Source organism: Rhinatrema bivittatum, chromosome 7 (genome assembly GCF_901001135.1).
Source record: "Rhinatrema bivittatum chromosome 7, aRhiBiv1.1, whole genome shotgun sequence".
NCBI classification, from domain to species: Eukaryota; Metazoa; Chordata; class Amphibia; order Gymnophiona; family Rhinatrematidae; genus Rhinatrema; species Rhinatrema bivittatum.
Genome location: NC_042621.1, coordinates 125,856,246 through 125,871,875, shown reverse-complemented (window position 1 = coordinate 125,871,875; position 15,630 = coordinate 125,856,246). Strand labels below are relative to the sequence as shown.

Here is a 15,630-nt window from a genome sequence, read left to right as displayed (position 1 = left end):
TACCCTGTCACATGGTAAGGGCAAAGGGCTATCGGCACCATTTTTATTAGTGGCAGCCAACGGCTCGAGAGCGGGAGATAGCTCCCGGGGCCCACTGGACCACCAGGTAATTTTAAAATGTTTTTGGGGGGGGGGGGGGGGGGAGGGTGGTGGAGGCTAAGGGAGCAGTTTTAAAGGGTCAGGGTGGGTTTTTAGGTTGTGTCCTAACTCCCGTTAGTGTGCACTAACCTGATTAACGATTTTTTCATGATAAATCTGTGGAATTTCTATTGTATCGCACTCTTTAACGATTAATGACTATTTAAAAAATATCAGACGATATTTTAAATCGTCAAAAAACGATTCACATCCCTATTGAGGATTAGTTGTTTATAAAAGGCTAGATGTTTTCTGTATTGGATTAGGGTATCGGTTGTTTTGTATTTTCTCCATCTTTTTTCCATTGATCTGAGAGTCCTTTTTGCATCTTTTACTCTTACTCTTTCATTATGCCAGGGATTATTTTGTATTGCTTTTTTTTTTTTTTGTATTGATTTGGTGGGGTTTATTTCATCAGCTATTTTTTTGGTTGCATCTAACATGTTTCTGTAGCAGAACTGCAGTTGTTGTAGTCAATATCTGTTTGTTAGTTTTTCAACTAGTTTGTCGTTTAGTTTTTCAATATTAAAAGGTGGTTGGTATTTAAATTCTAAGGGTTTATAATTTTGTTTGATTTGAAGTTTAAGGAATTTTACGTTGGAATGAATAAGGAAGTGGTCTGTCCAGGGAATTTGTGTGTAATCTAAACAGTTATGGTTGATGAAAGTGAGATCCAGGGAGTGTCCAGCTTTGAGTTGATTTGTCTGTTATTAGTGAGAAACCTAATGCTGTCATAGCGTCTATTAGTGTTTGGCATGTGTTTGATAATGGGTGGATGTCCATGTAAAGATTAAAATCTCCTAGCACTATGGTGGGTTTGGAGATGTTTAGGTGTGTTGTAAGGAACTCAATTAGTGGTGAGAGATTTAATTCTAGGAGGCTTGGTGGGCAGTAGGTAATAGGGGTGTGCATTCGGATTGACCGCATTAGTAAAACGCAACTCATATTTTTTTTTTACTTAAAAAATTGATTCGACATAAACGATCGGATTTCCCACATATCGAACATATCTATGTTCGATATGTGGGAAATCGCGATTGTTGAGCCAAAATAAAAATATAAACCCCCTCACCCTCCTTAATCCCCCCCCCACCCCCGACTTACCACAACTCCCTGGTGATGGAGCGAGGAGTGAGGACGCCATTTCTGCAATCCTTGGCGAGAAGCATGTGACGTCGGTGGCACGTCGAGTGACGCGGCGTCATGTGATTCCCGGCTCGTTCGCGCCGGACGGCTCGTTCGGCCCAAAAAGAACTTTTGGCCAGCTTGGGGGGGTCAGGAGGCCCCCCCAAGCTGGCCAAAAGTTCTTTTTGGGCCGAACGAGCCGTCCGGCGCGAACGAGCCGGGAATCACATGACGCCGCGTCACTCGACGTGCCACCGACGTCACATGCTTCTCGCCAAGGATTGCAGAAATGACGTCCTCACTCCTCGCTCGATCACCAGGGAGTTGTGGTAAGTCTGGGGGGGGGGATTAAGGAGGGTGAGGGGGTTTAAATTTTTTTTTTGCACATATGTACATATACCCAACTCATTGGATTTTTTTTATGTCCATATTGGCCGCAAGTGGGACCCCCTTTCGGACATAAAAAATATGAACATAAAATTTTGCTCTGCACATCCCTAGTAGGTAAGGCATATTTGTATATTTTTAGCATAAAAAATGGCAATTTCATGATTTGGAGGGGGGGGGGGGGTTATTGGGATTGGTTTACATTTAAAAGTTTTTTCAATAATTAGTAAGAGTCCACCTCCACTTATTTATCCTAGGGATTGAGAGAACCTCATAATTTCTATGTGCTATTTGATTTTTTAGAACTACGTCTGATTTTTTTTTTTTTTTTTAAACCATGATTCATTTATTGCAATGAAGTTTGGTTTATTGTCATACAGTAAATCTGTGATTGTGCGTTTACTAAGATAAATGTTAAGATAAGTAGGTTGTTTATGGCAGAGTTTTTTGAGATAGAGATCCTTTTTATCTATATAAGGTTATTATGTGAGGGTTTCTTTGTCTCTTTTGCTATATAACTAGTTTTGTTCTTTAAACAACTGTTTTCAAATTTACCTTTGTTCAAGCAGACTGTGATTGATTGTTTTAATACAGGCATCCAGGACCTCACTCACTCGCAACCACCCCCTTACAATCAATTAAATACAGAGACATTATTGGGTAAAACAAGGCCGCAGCTTTAATCACCAAACGGTCCGAGCCTTTAACACAGAAATAACAAAATACATCACATATTTTGGTATAGCAAACAGCCCCCCACCGGTCTATCCGCCACCATCCGGCAAGATAGCTTAACCAGCCACACGGCTCGCTCTTTGGCCTCCCACACACCAGGTTCTGACTCCCGCCTCCCACCTGTCGGGAGCCAACCTGGGTGGACTCGCGTCACCAAATAGCAAGGAGTCTGGCCAAGGAGCTCCCGCCACTTTCCGGCAAGGAGCCAACCACTGACAACGTCCCCGTTGCCAACCGTTTGCTTATTACCATAATCCATCCAACATATCACCATAATTGAACCAGTATGCTCGGACCAACCGCCACAGGCACAGGCAATCAATGCCCTGTGACCCCCCAAAGATGCGACCTTGTTTACCTTGGAAATAACTCTTCCAAGGCCTCTTGAATCGAGTTCAGGAACAGGTCCATTCCTAAGAAGGAAAGGTGCACCCCATCCTCTCGGAATAGACCTGTAACCGCACCCCATGACCAATCATATTTGATGTGGCGACCCCCCAGACATGATAACCAGGCCCCAATTTGCTGGTTCGCCTTTGATCTGCAACGTCGCCACATAATGTTACCCCCCTCAACTGGCCGGACAACAATGTCCGACCAGCACAAAATAGTCGTAGGCAGCAATATGGATATTGTCATTAAGTCCTTCCGAACTATGTTGATAAATTGCTTGGCCGTCATTGTACCCCAATCATTTCCCCCCAAATGCACAACCAACACCCGAGGCGCAGCACGACGCTCTCGCTCACGCTTCACGCAAGGAATGAGCTCGTTCCAAAGCATTCCTCTGCGCCCCAACCAACGAACCCGCACCCCTCTGTGCTGCAGCTCCAAATGCTGGCCATAAGGACGGCCGCAGGCATGTCTGTGCGCCCAAAAAATGTATGAATGCCCAATGATCCACACTTCCATTGTCTCAGGCACCGCACCTGCAAAGAAACAGAAGTTAGATATTGCTCATTTACGCCCAGCATCCGGGCGAACATAACTCCTGTACGCTCCAGACCTCCACCGGCCAATCCGCTGTATTACGTTTCCGGTCAACCCCGCACTTGCCGCCGAAGTTGCCGCTCCAATTCTAAAGGAATGCGTCCCAAATCGCCTTCCTTCCAAACCTACCAAGTGCAAAGCCCTACGAAGTACCATTGCAAACTGATACTTAGTCAATGGCCGGAGGTTCTCATGCACCAAAAATTGTTCCGCCCCTTCAGGGCGCCTTTGACAATATAACCCTGCATTTCGCACTGGACACGAAACTAACCCCGGCACTGCTGACAACACCACCGGCGAACCGCGCCCCTGCTGATCCGTTTTTGATTTAGGAATCATAATCACCACCGATTTATTTGTCACCACTATGTTCCGCGCTAAAACTCCTGGATAATCCCTGTTACCAACCACGCGAGCTACCAACTCACTGATCCGGAAGGCTCCAAAGAACGCGAAAACAAATGCCACCCTAAATAAACACGTTTCATACGAGGATGAGCACACTTCCGACAAAACTTCCCACAACATGACTAAAATATCATGCGTGATTGGAAGTCTCTGATCAGGCCTACTGACTGTCCCCCGAGACCAACCCACCAACAACCGTCGCACTATGAATCGACCCGCTGGAAATCCCCAACCATGCGCTTTCATGAAGAACGAGAAACCTGTCAACTGCCGACCCTACCGCCGACCGCGAACAACCACTCGCCCTCGCGTGCTCGATGAATCGCACTAGCGCCATATCCGAAATCGGACCTCCCCCCCAACCTAAAGCCAACAAAAATGCTGCCACCCTTCTTGCCCCACCCACATAACTTTTCCATGTTGAAGGAGCTAATGAAGCTCGCAGCATTTTCCAGGATTCTGGGAACCAAATCTCCAAAGGGAAGATGGCACCGGTATTCCACAAAGCTCCGCTTCTGGGGCAAGTTCTCGAAACAAATCCCACTTGAAACGAGAAAGAGAGTCAGCCACACCATTAGATACTCCCGGAACATGTCGGGCCCAAATTGTCACATTTAAGAACATACATTGTAAAATCAACTCACGCAAAAGCTCTGAAACGCGACAACAACGAGCCGATCTCTTGTTGATAACTTCGACTACTCCCATATTATCACTCCAAAACACCACTCTCTTTCCCCTTAACTGAGCTCCCCAGATGTGCACCGCCACCACAATTGGAAATAACTCCAGGAACGCGATATTCCTTGTAACCCCCGCAGTTACCCAGTCGTCCGGCCAACCAGCAGCACACCACGCTCCTTGAAAATAAGCCCCAAAACCCACTGACCCCGCCGCATCCGTGAACAATTCCAAATCTTGGTTGGACATAGGGTCAGATTGCCACAATGCCACTCCATTAAACTTGTCCAGGAAAGCATCCCATAACCGCAGATCCTCTCGTAACCAACCCAAATTCCTAACTCTATGATGCCTTTGTTTTAATCCACACATCGCATGTGACAACCTACGCAAGAACACTCTGCTCATAGGTATGACTCGGCAAGCAAAATTGAGACTTCCAACTAATGACTGTAATTCTCGCAAAGTCAACTTAGGTCGACTCACGGCTTCTCGCACCAAGACACGTAAATGCTCCACCTTATCCACCGGCAAACGCGATACCATAGCCACTGAATCAAGCTCAATTCCTAGAAAAACCAGACTAGTACTAGGCCCCTCAGTCTTATTCTGCGCAAGAGGAATCCCAAAATCTTCAGCCACTCTCTGAAAACATTCCAACAAACGCCCACATTCTCCTGACCCGGCACCACCCACAAACAGAAAATCATCCAAATAATGCACTAGCATTGTGGATCCAGCTTTGGTCTGAACCACCCAGTGCACAAAGGAACTAAACTTCTCAAAATAAGCGCAAGCTATTGAGCAACCCATCGGCATGCACTTATCAAAATAATACTCCTGTTTGAATCGAAACCCGAACAAATGGAAACTGTCCGGATGAACCGGCAATAGTCGAAAGGCCGATTCAATATCAACCTTAGCCATCAAGGCACCCGGACCGCCCCGCTTGACTACACGCACCGCCGAGTCAAAAGATGCATATCGCACCGTACATAATTCTCTAGGGATGCCCTCATTTACCGACCTGCCCTCTGGGAAAGAAAGATTGTGAGTAAGCCTAAATTTACCAGGCTCCCTTTTAGGAATCACTGCCAAAGGAGACAGCACCAAATCCTGAAACGGAGCCTCCTTGAACGGACCAGCAATTCGTCCTAATACAATTTCTGCCTGCAACTTATCCTGTACCACTTCAACCGATCGCCGCACTGACGGACAATTGTCCCCCCCCCCCCCCCTATTTCCCTTCCCCCACCAAACGGTATCCGAAAACCATCTGTAAAGCCCTGCAATAATAAAAACGCCGCTTCCTTGATCGGGTACTCACTCAACCAAGGCCTCATCACATCCACTCTAATAGGAGTCTGCGCTCGTTCACAACCCCGGTTTACTTGAACTTTTTGCGGACTGAGCCGCGGCCGAACCCTCTCCCTGTCGCTTGAAGCATTTAGCAGCCGGATGTCCTGCTCCACAAGCGGAGCAAGCATGCCGGAATTTACAATCCGGGAAGTTGCATGTGGAACGATTATATCGCCAGCACACATCACTTCGCCCCCCACCACTCTGTCCGGATCCACTAACGGAAGCGTCCCTCCGAAAGGACCGCCCTGATCCGACGCCAGCCCCTAAACCCTGCCCCGAACCACCCGCAGGAGCCTTGGTGGCCATCTGTGTAAGCCAAAGCCCCACATCCTGCGTTCCCCAAGAAATGAACTTATTCTCCTCCATACGGTCTCGGAATCTCTCATCATAATTTAACCAAGACCAACCCTCATAAGTCTTGCTAGCCGCTAGAATAGCATCGGCATAAGATAACAAAGGTCCATATTGAGCGGGATCCTGTTTTCCCACCACACTTGCTAATCTTAAAAAGGCGCGCATCCAATTATGGATATTTCTGGCCACCTTAATCTGCGCACCCGGAAATCTCACGCCTTTACTACGCCGCTTCTTCTTCTCCTTACGCTTACCCCGCCTACCCTCCAGCAACTGGAATATATCAATAAACTGTCTCCGTCTGATTCGCCTGCGCAGGGAACGCGGTACCTCTTCCCAAAGCTCCGTAAAGGCCACCAACGCAGGGGCACCTCGAACGGAAACCCCTCCCACCGCCTTTCCCACCTTCCCTGAACTCGCCGAACTAGACGAGGAGGAGGAGGAAGAAGAAGATGAAGACGATGAATCGGACGAACTAGAACGTACCCTTTTTCTTTTCTTCTTACCCTTCCCCGACCTTGCAGACCCCCTTTTTTTCCCCCACACTAACTTCCGCTATATCCTCTTGTACAGCTTTTTTCACCACCGTACCCCCCCCCCCCTTTTTTACCTCCCCCAACTCCCCTGCTCCTCTATCCCTAGGGACCATTCCCTGTCTCATCCTGGGAAAAATAATAAACTCACCCTCCTGTTCGGGTTCCTCCAACACCTCATCCGCCACGTTTAACTGCGCTCTCGGAGCTCCTGCCTCCTCTCCAGGCTCCTCATTTCTCCAGGCTTCCTGCCTCGACGGACCCGGCCTCTCATCATCCTCCACATTTTCATCTCTCTGAGGAAAAACCGCAGAAGCAGAGGCCAAACCCGCCACGAGATCCCAGTCTCGCTCCACCCCAAGCCCAGCCAACCCCCAATTGCTTCCCCCCATATCCCCTCTTGAAAGTCTGCCTAAGCCAAGACTCTCACTCCCCCTACCTGCTCTCCCCTCCCCACCAGATAACCATGGGCAGGGAATAGATCTTCCCCTCCCCCTTCCCCCTTGCACAGCGCTCCTAGGCAATCCCCTACCGCCTGCTCCCGGGCTAGAAGCAATGTAGAAACACCGCCCCTTTTAGCTCCTCTAACTCTTCGAACACCTTGCCCTTCTGAAACTTCAGAATTACTTGCAGGCACCCCCCTTCCCCTCCGACCACGCGAACCAAACAGCCCTGTCACACTGCTAAAAGTCCCACACTCAATTCCAGCATCGGCTGAAATCGCACCCCCGACAGATCTGGGCACCCCGCCCCCTTGCACTGCTCTTCCACTCCGCTCCGAAGCACGCGATCGAGCTAATCTCGTGCCCCTCCCCCTGCCTGCTCCCCGAGCCGGAGCCGCCTGAGCCGGCAGAAACAAGCTCCCGACTGGCTCTCCCTCACCGCCCATCGGCACTCCCCTGTTTGCAACCCCTCCCCTCCGATCTAAACCGCCCCTGTCTCTGCCTCTGTTATAGCTCACCCGCTCCGGGACTGCTCGCATTTCACCACTGCAAACCGTGTCCTCCTCTGGCACCCATGCTGCCTCCTCCGAATCAAGAAACGCTGCAAGAACCTGATCCAGCTCCTCAGCTTCCAAGTCAGCTCCCCCGCTCGCCATCTCGACTCGCCTACTATCTCCGCTCTCCACCTCCGCCTCCTGCACAGACCACAGCAACCCGCAGGAACCGACGGTACTTTATTTTCTTCTTATTTTTTTTTTTTTTTTTTTAATTTGCTTCAGTCCTCCTAACCTTCTTTCGCGGAAAAACGAACAGACACAAACCGCTAAGCCCCAGAACTGCCGTGCCGAACTCACTCTCCCCCTCCCTTCCTTAGCTTTCAAAATATTTTTGACCAATCCGCCGTTCCCATGATTCCCGCAGTTTTCCCTGGGCCAATCCCTGACTACCACGCTCACTCTCTCCACTCGCCAACCCCCCCCCCTTCTCTTTATTTTCATGTACGCGATCCCATCCCGTCGGTCTAAACCCGCATCGCGTCTCGCTCCCCCCCCCCCCCCCCCCCCCCCTTCACCGTCCGCTCCTCGAGTGGGCCTGGGCCAGCATTAATCCGACCGTCCAGACACAAGGTCCGTTCGGTCTTCCAAAATGGTACTTCACCTTCCTTGTCCATGTTACAAGTTTGATTTATGGATTGTCTGGTCGTTCTCGGTTTCTCAGGGGCATACAAAGGGGGTATGCTCCTTTGCTGCGCCCTTTCGGTGTGCGACTCTGGCACGCGGCGCCTCCAGTTTCCTCACTGCAATTTAAATCCCCCCTCTTGGCATGCTTTCTGACGTCTGTGATGTCAGCAGCATCAGCCAAGGGGGAGGAGTGTGGCAGCACTTCCGGGGTCCTCGGGGGGGCGCGATGTGAGACAGCGTCTAAAAGGGAGAAAATAAACAAAAGAGAGAGGAAAACTGGTCAGGCAAGGTAAATCTGGGGGGGGGGGAAGAGAGTAGAAAAGACACAGGAGCCTTCGGTGGCACTTCAGGCAGGTCGGCAGCAAGCAGAGATTTCAATATATTGTTCATGACGACTCCAATTCCAGTGCTCAGCCCTTGAGGACCGGAATTACCCACCCCTGACCTAGATCCATTTCTTGGGTGGTGACTTCCAATGTGGAACCTTGCATTGTGTGGCTATTTTGTGTTGCTCTTCCCTACATGCATCACTTTGCACTTGTCACATGAAATGCAATCTGACATTTTTGATACCTAGCCCTTTTGCAATTTCTCACAATCCTCTTATGATTTAAAAACTTTGATCAAATTTGCTGATAATACAAAATTATTCACTTTACTTGTTCCCCTCTCTAGGTCCTTAACAAATATTAAAAAGTAGTGGTCCCAGTACAGATCCCCAGGGCACTCTTCTATTCAACTTTTCTCTATTGAGAAAATTGATCACACTTAAACTTACTGATTTTCTATCTTTTAACCAGTTCTCAATCTGCAATACAACATTGCATTCTATCCCATGACTTTTTTTTTTTTTTTAATTTCCTGAAGTCTCTCATGGGGTACATTCATCTTAATGCTTTTCTGAAAATCCAGATGCAGTACATCAGATGGTTCACCTTTATGCACACGTATGCTACATTTTTTGAAGGCATGAACAAATTGGTGAGGCAAGACTTCCCTTGGCTAAATCTGTTGGCATCTAATGAAGGTTTATGGAACTAAAATTCCAATAAGAAGCCAGTTCTGATTGATAAGGTAGCTCAAAAAAGCAAGAGGAAACCAAAAAAGTGTTTGGGTAATTGCCAGGTTCTTGTGGCCTGGTTTGGCCTCTGTTGGAAACAGGATGCTGGGCTTGATGGACCATTGGTCTGACCCAGCATGGCAATTTCTTATGTTCTTATCTTGGAAGTGATCTTGTAGTTGGGACCTACCCTCCAGGTGATGCTTTATCCTCTTACACAGAGGATGTCTCCAGTGGTCCATGACCAGCAGGGAAGGGTTAGGATGGCCATTGTGTCTCAGGTTCGAAACTGACAGCACCAAGTGAGAACCTTTATAGTTCACTCTCTTTCCTGAACACCCATGTCATAAGTTTAACACATCATTGCTCCTAAGAGATAATGTGCTAGTATGGAACAATAAATATTTAAAAGGACAGAGCAACTCAGCAAAATCATGCAAAGAAATCAGTAAAAATATGCTTTACTTTATGAGTAAATTGATCAAGCCTTAAAAAAAAAAAAAAAAAAGTTGTTCTTACCAGTTGGTTAAAGCTCTGGCCTCAGGCTGAAACCTGCCGATGCAGATTGGATGTGCAGCCAAAGCTTAGCAATTATAAATAAAGAAAGGCAAGTGCCTTTTAAATTACTGGGACCTCAGAGAGGGAGATCTCTATCCCTAGCCATGCCCCCCCCCCCCCCCCAACCCGACGTCACCAGCGCTGCAGTGCTAAGACAACAACACCTCCAGGCATCACGTGCTGTGTGTTGCACACCGAAGGGGCGCGACAAAGAGGCTCTCCCCTTTGTGCACCCCTTCGTGCAATCTGCAGTGCCAGCAGTACATAATCTCCCAGATTTTCTCTGAACGTTAAGAATGGCAAACCATCAACCCTCCACAATCTGCAAGGACAACAGAAATGGACCAAACACTGACAACAAATGGAATGAAAGAGGTACAAAATCTAAAACAAAACTTAAATATCAACACATCTCTCTTTATCTATCTAACGCTTTCTTTCCTACTCTTTAATGCCCAATCAATAATAAAAAAAAAAAAATACCAATCATCAATGACCTTCTCCAAGATGAAAAACCAGCCTTTATAGCCATCACAGACACAGTAATCAACCAAATCAACAACTCCACCTTTAGAACGTTTTCTTTACCCAGACCTAAAAAGAAAAGTGGAGGCCTAATGCTCATCACAAAAAAAAAACCTACAGATGAAACTAATTCCAACAAGTAATTGCTCTCCACTGGAAATTGCACTATTTGATTCTCCACACTTAAAAATTTGCCTAGTATACTGCCCCCCCCCCCCCCAATACTCGCAAAAAAAAACAGCTCACCACTTAGATAATATTAAATTTTTCCTGCCCAAATTAACAAACCCATAATTAATCTTGGTGACTTCAACTTACACATTCACTCTACCCCCTACTCGCCTGCCTGCTCCTCATTACTATCATCACTGTGTCTCAATCAAATTATCAATGGCCCTACGCACAAAGCAGGTCATACACTAGACCTAATCTTCATCAATACCAATTTTTGTTCAAACCACCAAACGAAGATATAAAAATACCATGGTCAGACCACTCTATCATCCACAAAAATCTATTTTCAAATTATAAACACACCACAAGAAAAAACAAAATCAAATCCTTCTCCTATTGTCTACCTTTCTGCATTGAAACTCTTCAAGCAAATCTTCAAACTGAACTAACAAATATAGATCTATCAAACACAGAAAACGCAACATCTTCCTGGATCACCATAACAAAAACAATAGCAGATAAATCCCATAATAATAAAAATTATAAAAGAACCAAAAAATCAGAATCTCTGGTACAACAAAAACATCAGAGCAGCCAAAAGGAAACTCAGAAAAATAGAGAAATTATGGAGAGAAAACAAAACAACCACACTACTAAACGCATGCAGAACACAACTAGCCGAATACAAAAAAACTCATCCATAAAACAAAAAAAAGAATTCTACATCAAAAAAATAACCAAATACCAACAAAACCCTAAGATGCTATTCAACATAGTCGAAAGATGATTTTGTTAGGCTTTTCACTATCAATAACTTTCAACACCAAAGATCAATAGCAATGACTTCGCAGACTTCTTTAACGAAAAAATCAAAATCCTCATAAAGAACAACCTAAAAAATGATTCACAAGACCAGAACTTACTGAACATTCAAACAAAAACCTGGTCCAACTTTGAAACAGCATCTTCCTTAGAAATCCAAATGATCAGGGGGTCTGGTTGTGGAGCTGAAAGGACATCAAGCTGCCCTGGTTCAGTGCTTGCGAAGTGAAATTGCTTGCTATTTTGTCATCTATAGCGCGCTGTGAGTAGCGAAAGAACCATCAATTAACATCAGCTGAGTCTGAGACTGTACATCATCACCAGGTGACCGGGTTTAAGACCAGAGTGATGCCGGCGCACTGCCTAAGCTGCGCGTGGCTTAGACCGGCTTTGACTGGGAAACTAGACTTTAGTGAAGACTTGATGGGGTGAAAAAGAAAAGCCAGATTTATTACATCTTCTCCAGCCACAACCAGAATAGGCCCCATGGACGCCCATATGAGTCGGCAGGGACCACCTGTAATGGACAGTATGCGAGACTCATCTGAAGCCTCACTTAGTCCAGGCAATGGGCCTACTCTCCCTCAACCACAAAAAAGTTCGAGAGTAGTACAGCAGGATGAAAAGGACTCATCTAACGTGAGTGCAAAAAATTTGCAAGAAGCGTCGGTTGATCCCATTCCTCTTTGGGTCTCAAAGTTTCTTCAGTTGAGGCATGAGAGGAAAATCTTGTTGTAACCATTGGTAATACTCAGATAAATTCTGTGGACCCCACCAATGTGACTCTCTCGGATTTGTGGAGGGTACTGGTAAAGTTGGACATGAATTTGACTCGTTAATTCTTCTCTCTCTTTGTTAGTAAGTGTTAATAGAACATCAATATTGGAGCAAGGTAAAATATTGAGTGCAGTAGTATCTACGATGAATGAAGTGTCTGGGAAAATTAGTAATATGCAAAATTTGGAAAATGTATTGATTAGAGATAATACCTCAATGTGGAAAATTTATTAAGAGTTAAAAACCTAAGACTGATTAACTTTCCAATGACTAGGTTATTATCTCAGACAGAGATGTTGATTAAATATTTAAAAGAAGTTCTAATGTATGAGGATAAAGATATTCCAGATATCTCTAAGATATACTATTTTTCCTCTTGATATAATAAAAATATCGTGAGTGAAGAAAACAGAATAGGTATTACTACTTTTTTAGAGGAATCAACAGATATCGATGATAGAGCACCTCTCTTTATTTCCTTTATGGCTGAGAGAGATGAAGAGTGTATGCTTGAGAAATTTTTCAGGAATAAATATATTCAATTCTGTGGCCAAAAAACTTTTATATTTCCAGATGTCTCAAGAACGACACAGGTCCACAGGAGACAATTATTGGCACTAAAAAGTAAGACCCTTGAAATTGGAGCAACATTTTATTTGAGAGATACTTCAAGATGTTTTATAAATTTTCAGGGCAAGAAATTTAGTTTCAATGAACCATTACATCTAGAAAATTTCCTGAAAGACAAGTCGTCCTAATAGTAACTAGAGATGTGAAACTGAATCGGTTCGGATGCCGGTTCTGATTCACATCGTGTTTTTTTTTTCGTCTGTCCCGATCGAGGTTTTGTTTAACGTCTGCACCCGAACCAATAAACAAAAAACCCATCCCGACCCTTTAAAACTAATCCCTTAGCTTCCCCCCCCCCCCCCCCCAAAAAAAAACTTTTTACAGGTATCTGGTGGTCCAGTGGGGGTCTCGGGAGCGATCTCCCGCTCCCGGGCCGTCGGCTGCCACTAATCAAAATGGCGCCAATGGCCCTTTGCCCTTACCATGTGACAGGGTATCTGTGCCATTGGCCGGCCGGCCCCTGTCACATAATAGCACTGGATGGCCCGCACCATTTTTAAAGATGGCACGGGCCACATGGTATGGGCAAAGGGCCATCAGTACCATTTTGATTAGTGGCAGCCGACGGCCCGGGAGCGGAAAATCGCTCCCGGGACACCCACTGGACCACCAGGTACCTGTGTAAAGTTTTTTTTTTTTTTTTTTTTTTTTTTTGGGGGGGGGGGGGTGAGGGGGTCAGGAGGGTGGGGGAAGCTAAGGGATTAGTTTTAAAGGGTTGGGGTGGGTTTAGGGGTTGTTTTTCCTGCCCTCCCCCAAAACAATAAGAGAACCCCCAAGAACAATATCGTGGGGTTTTCCTATCATTTTGGGGGAGCCCCCGATTTCTGACAATTTTGAAAATATAAGATATTTTCAATCGTCCGAAGCCCAATTCACATCCCTAATAATAACCAAGAACCGATTCTAGGAGAAGCCTTACAATTAAAGGAAGATAATGTCCTTTCACATAGGGGTAGATTTTCAAACCGCGCGATTTGGCCTACTTTTGCTGGCGCATCAGGCGCAAGCAAAAGTACGCTGGATTTTAGTAGATACGCGTGGAGCCGCGCGTATCCGCTAAAATCCTGGATCGGCGCGCGCAAGGCTATGGATTCTGTATAGCCGGCGCGCGCGCCGAGCCGCGCAGCCTACCTCCGTTCCCTCCAAGGCCGCTCCGAAATCGGAGCGGCCTCGGAGGGAACTTTCTTTTGCCCTACCTAACCCACCCGCCCGGCCCTGTCTAAACCCCATCCTTACCTTGTCAGGGGATTTACGCCTTCCGGAGGGAGGCGTAAATCCCCGCGCGCCAGCGGGCCGCTAGCGCGCCGGGACGCGACCTGGGGGCGGGTCCGGAGGGCGCGGCCACGCCCCCCTCCGAAAACCCCAGGACTTACGTGAGTCCCGGGGCTCTGCGCGCGCCGGTAGGCCTATGTAAAATAGGCTCACCGGCGCGCAGGGCCCTGCTCGCCTAAATCCGCCCGGATTTGGGCGGATTTAGGTGAGCAGGGCTCTTAAAATCCGCCCCATAATGTTTAATTATGGAAGAGTTTATTTGTTTATAAGTAGACCCCCTCATTATCTAACTTTGGAAAATGTGGATTATAGTATTGATTGTTTTATGTAAATAATGATGTTTCCAAGTGAGGATTACCTATTGATTTGTGGAGTAACAAATTATATATAGAAGTTTTGAAAATGCTTAATAAAGAGATAATTGAAACAAAAAAGAAATCCAAATGAACCCAGCTAAACACCCTATTGACGCCATACCCATTACAACAATAAAAGATCTCGAACCACCAATAACCAAGACATTAACTAAAATTGTAAACCTTTCCCTCATGGAAGGAAACTACCCAGAATGCCTAAAATCGGCAATCATCAAACCCATTCTAAAAAAGAATAATCTAGATCCAGAAAACCCACTGAACTACAGACCCATATCAAACCTCCCATTCATTGCCAAAATCATTGAGAAAGTTGTCCACACTCGGCTCACTGACCATCTAGATGAAAACAACATCCTCCTTACCCACTCAATTTGGCTTCAGAAAGCAACTGAACACTGAAACCCTACTACTTGCAATGAATGACTTCATACTCAAAGGTCGAGCAGGATTAGAAGGTAACTTTGGCCTATCAGCAGCCTTTGATACAGTAAATCACTCTATATTGATTAATAGTCTATCTGAAATAGGAGCTAACAAAACAACCCTTCAGTGGTTCTCCTCATACCTGTCACAAAGATCCTACCAAGTGCTACTTAATGATTCCCTCTCAAAGAAAATCAACCTAAACACTGGAGTTCCCCAAGGATCCGCTCTTTCAGCGACGCTCTTTAACATCTATCTGCTCCCATTATGCCACTTCCTTTCAAATCTGAATCGAACCCACTTCATCTATACTGATGATATTCAAATATTAATCCCAATAAAAAAAATCACCAGAGGAAACATACATATTAAGAGCCAATTACCTAAACAGCATAAAGGAAATACTAGCCAACCTAAAACTCATCTTCAACAAGACTGAATTAATATTACTAGACAGAACAACTCTCCTCAAATACCACCTCTCAACGTCATGAACCAAAATTCGATCATATCTCCAATCAACCATGCTCACAACCTCTGAGTAATAATTGACAGAACTTTCATTCAAAAACCATATATCAACAAAAATCAAAGATGGTTATCATAAACTATTTACACTCCGTCATCTAAAACCTTTTCTCTCCAACAATGACTTCAGATCAGTCCTCCAATTGC

The 15,630-nt window shown here is 45.8% G+C and overlaps 1 protein-coding gene across 7 annotated transcripts in view; it reads left to right on the top strand.

The window, feature by feature from the left end:
* The window catches only part of LOC115095437 (inverted formin-2-like), a 116,559-nt gene that overhangs the window by 25,282 nt on the left and 75,647 nt on the right, over positions 1–15,630 (top strand). For 6 of the 7 annotated variants that reach the window (XM_029609074.1, XM_029609071.1, XM_029609076.1 and 3 more), the window contains one exon: positions 7,670–7,885. The exons of the other annotated variant lie outside the window; for it this stretch is intronic. In XM_029609074.1, coding sequence (XP_029464934.1) covers positions 7,670–7,885 — 216 coding nt within the window. The remainder of the gene's footprint in view (positions 1–7,669; positions 7,886–15,630) is intronic. 7 annotated transcript variants of the gene reach the window in all.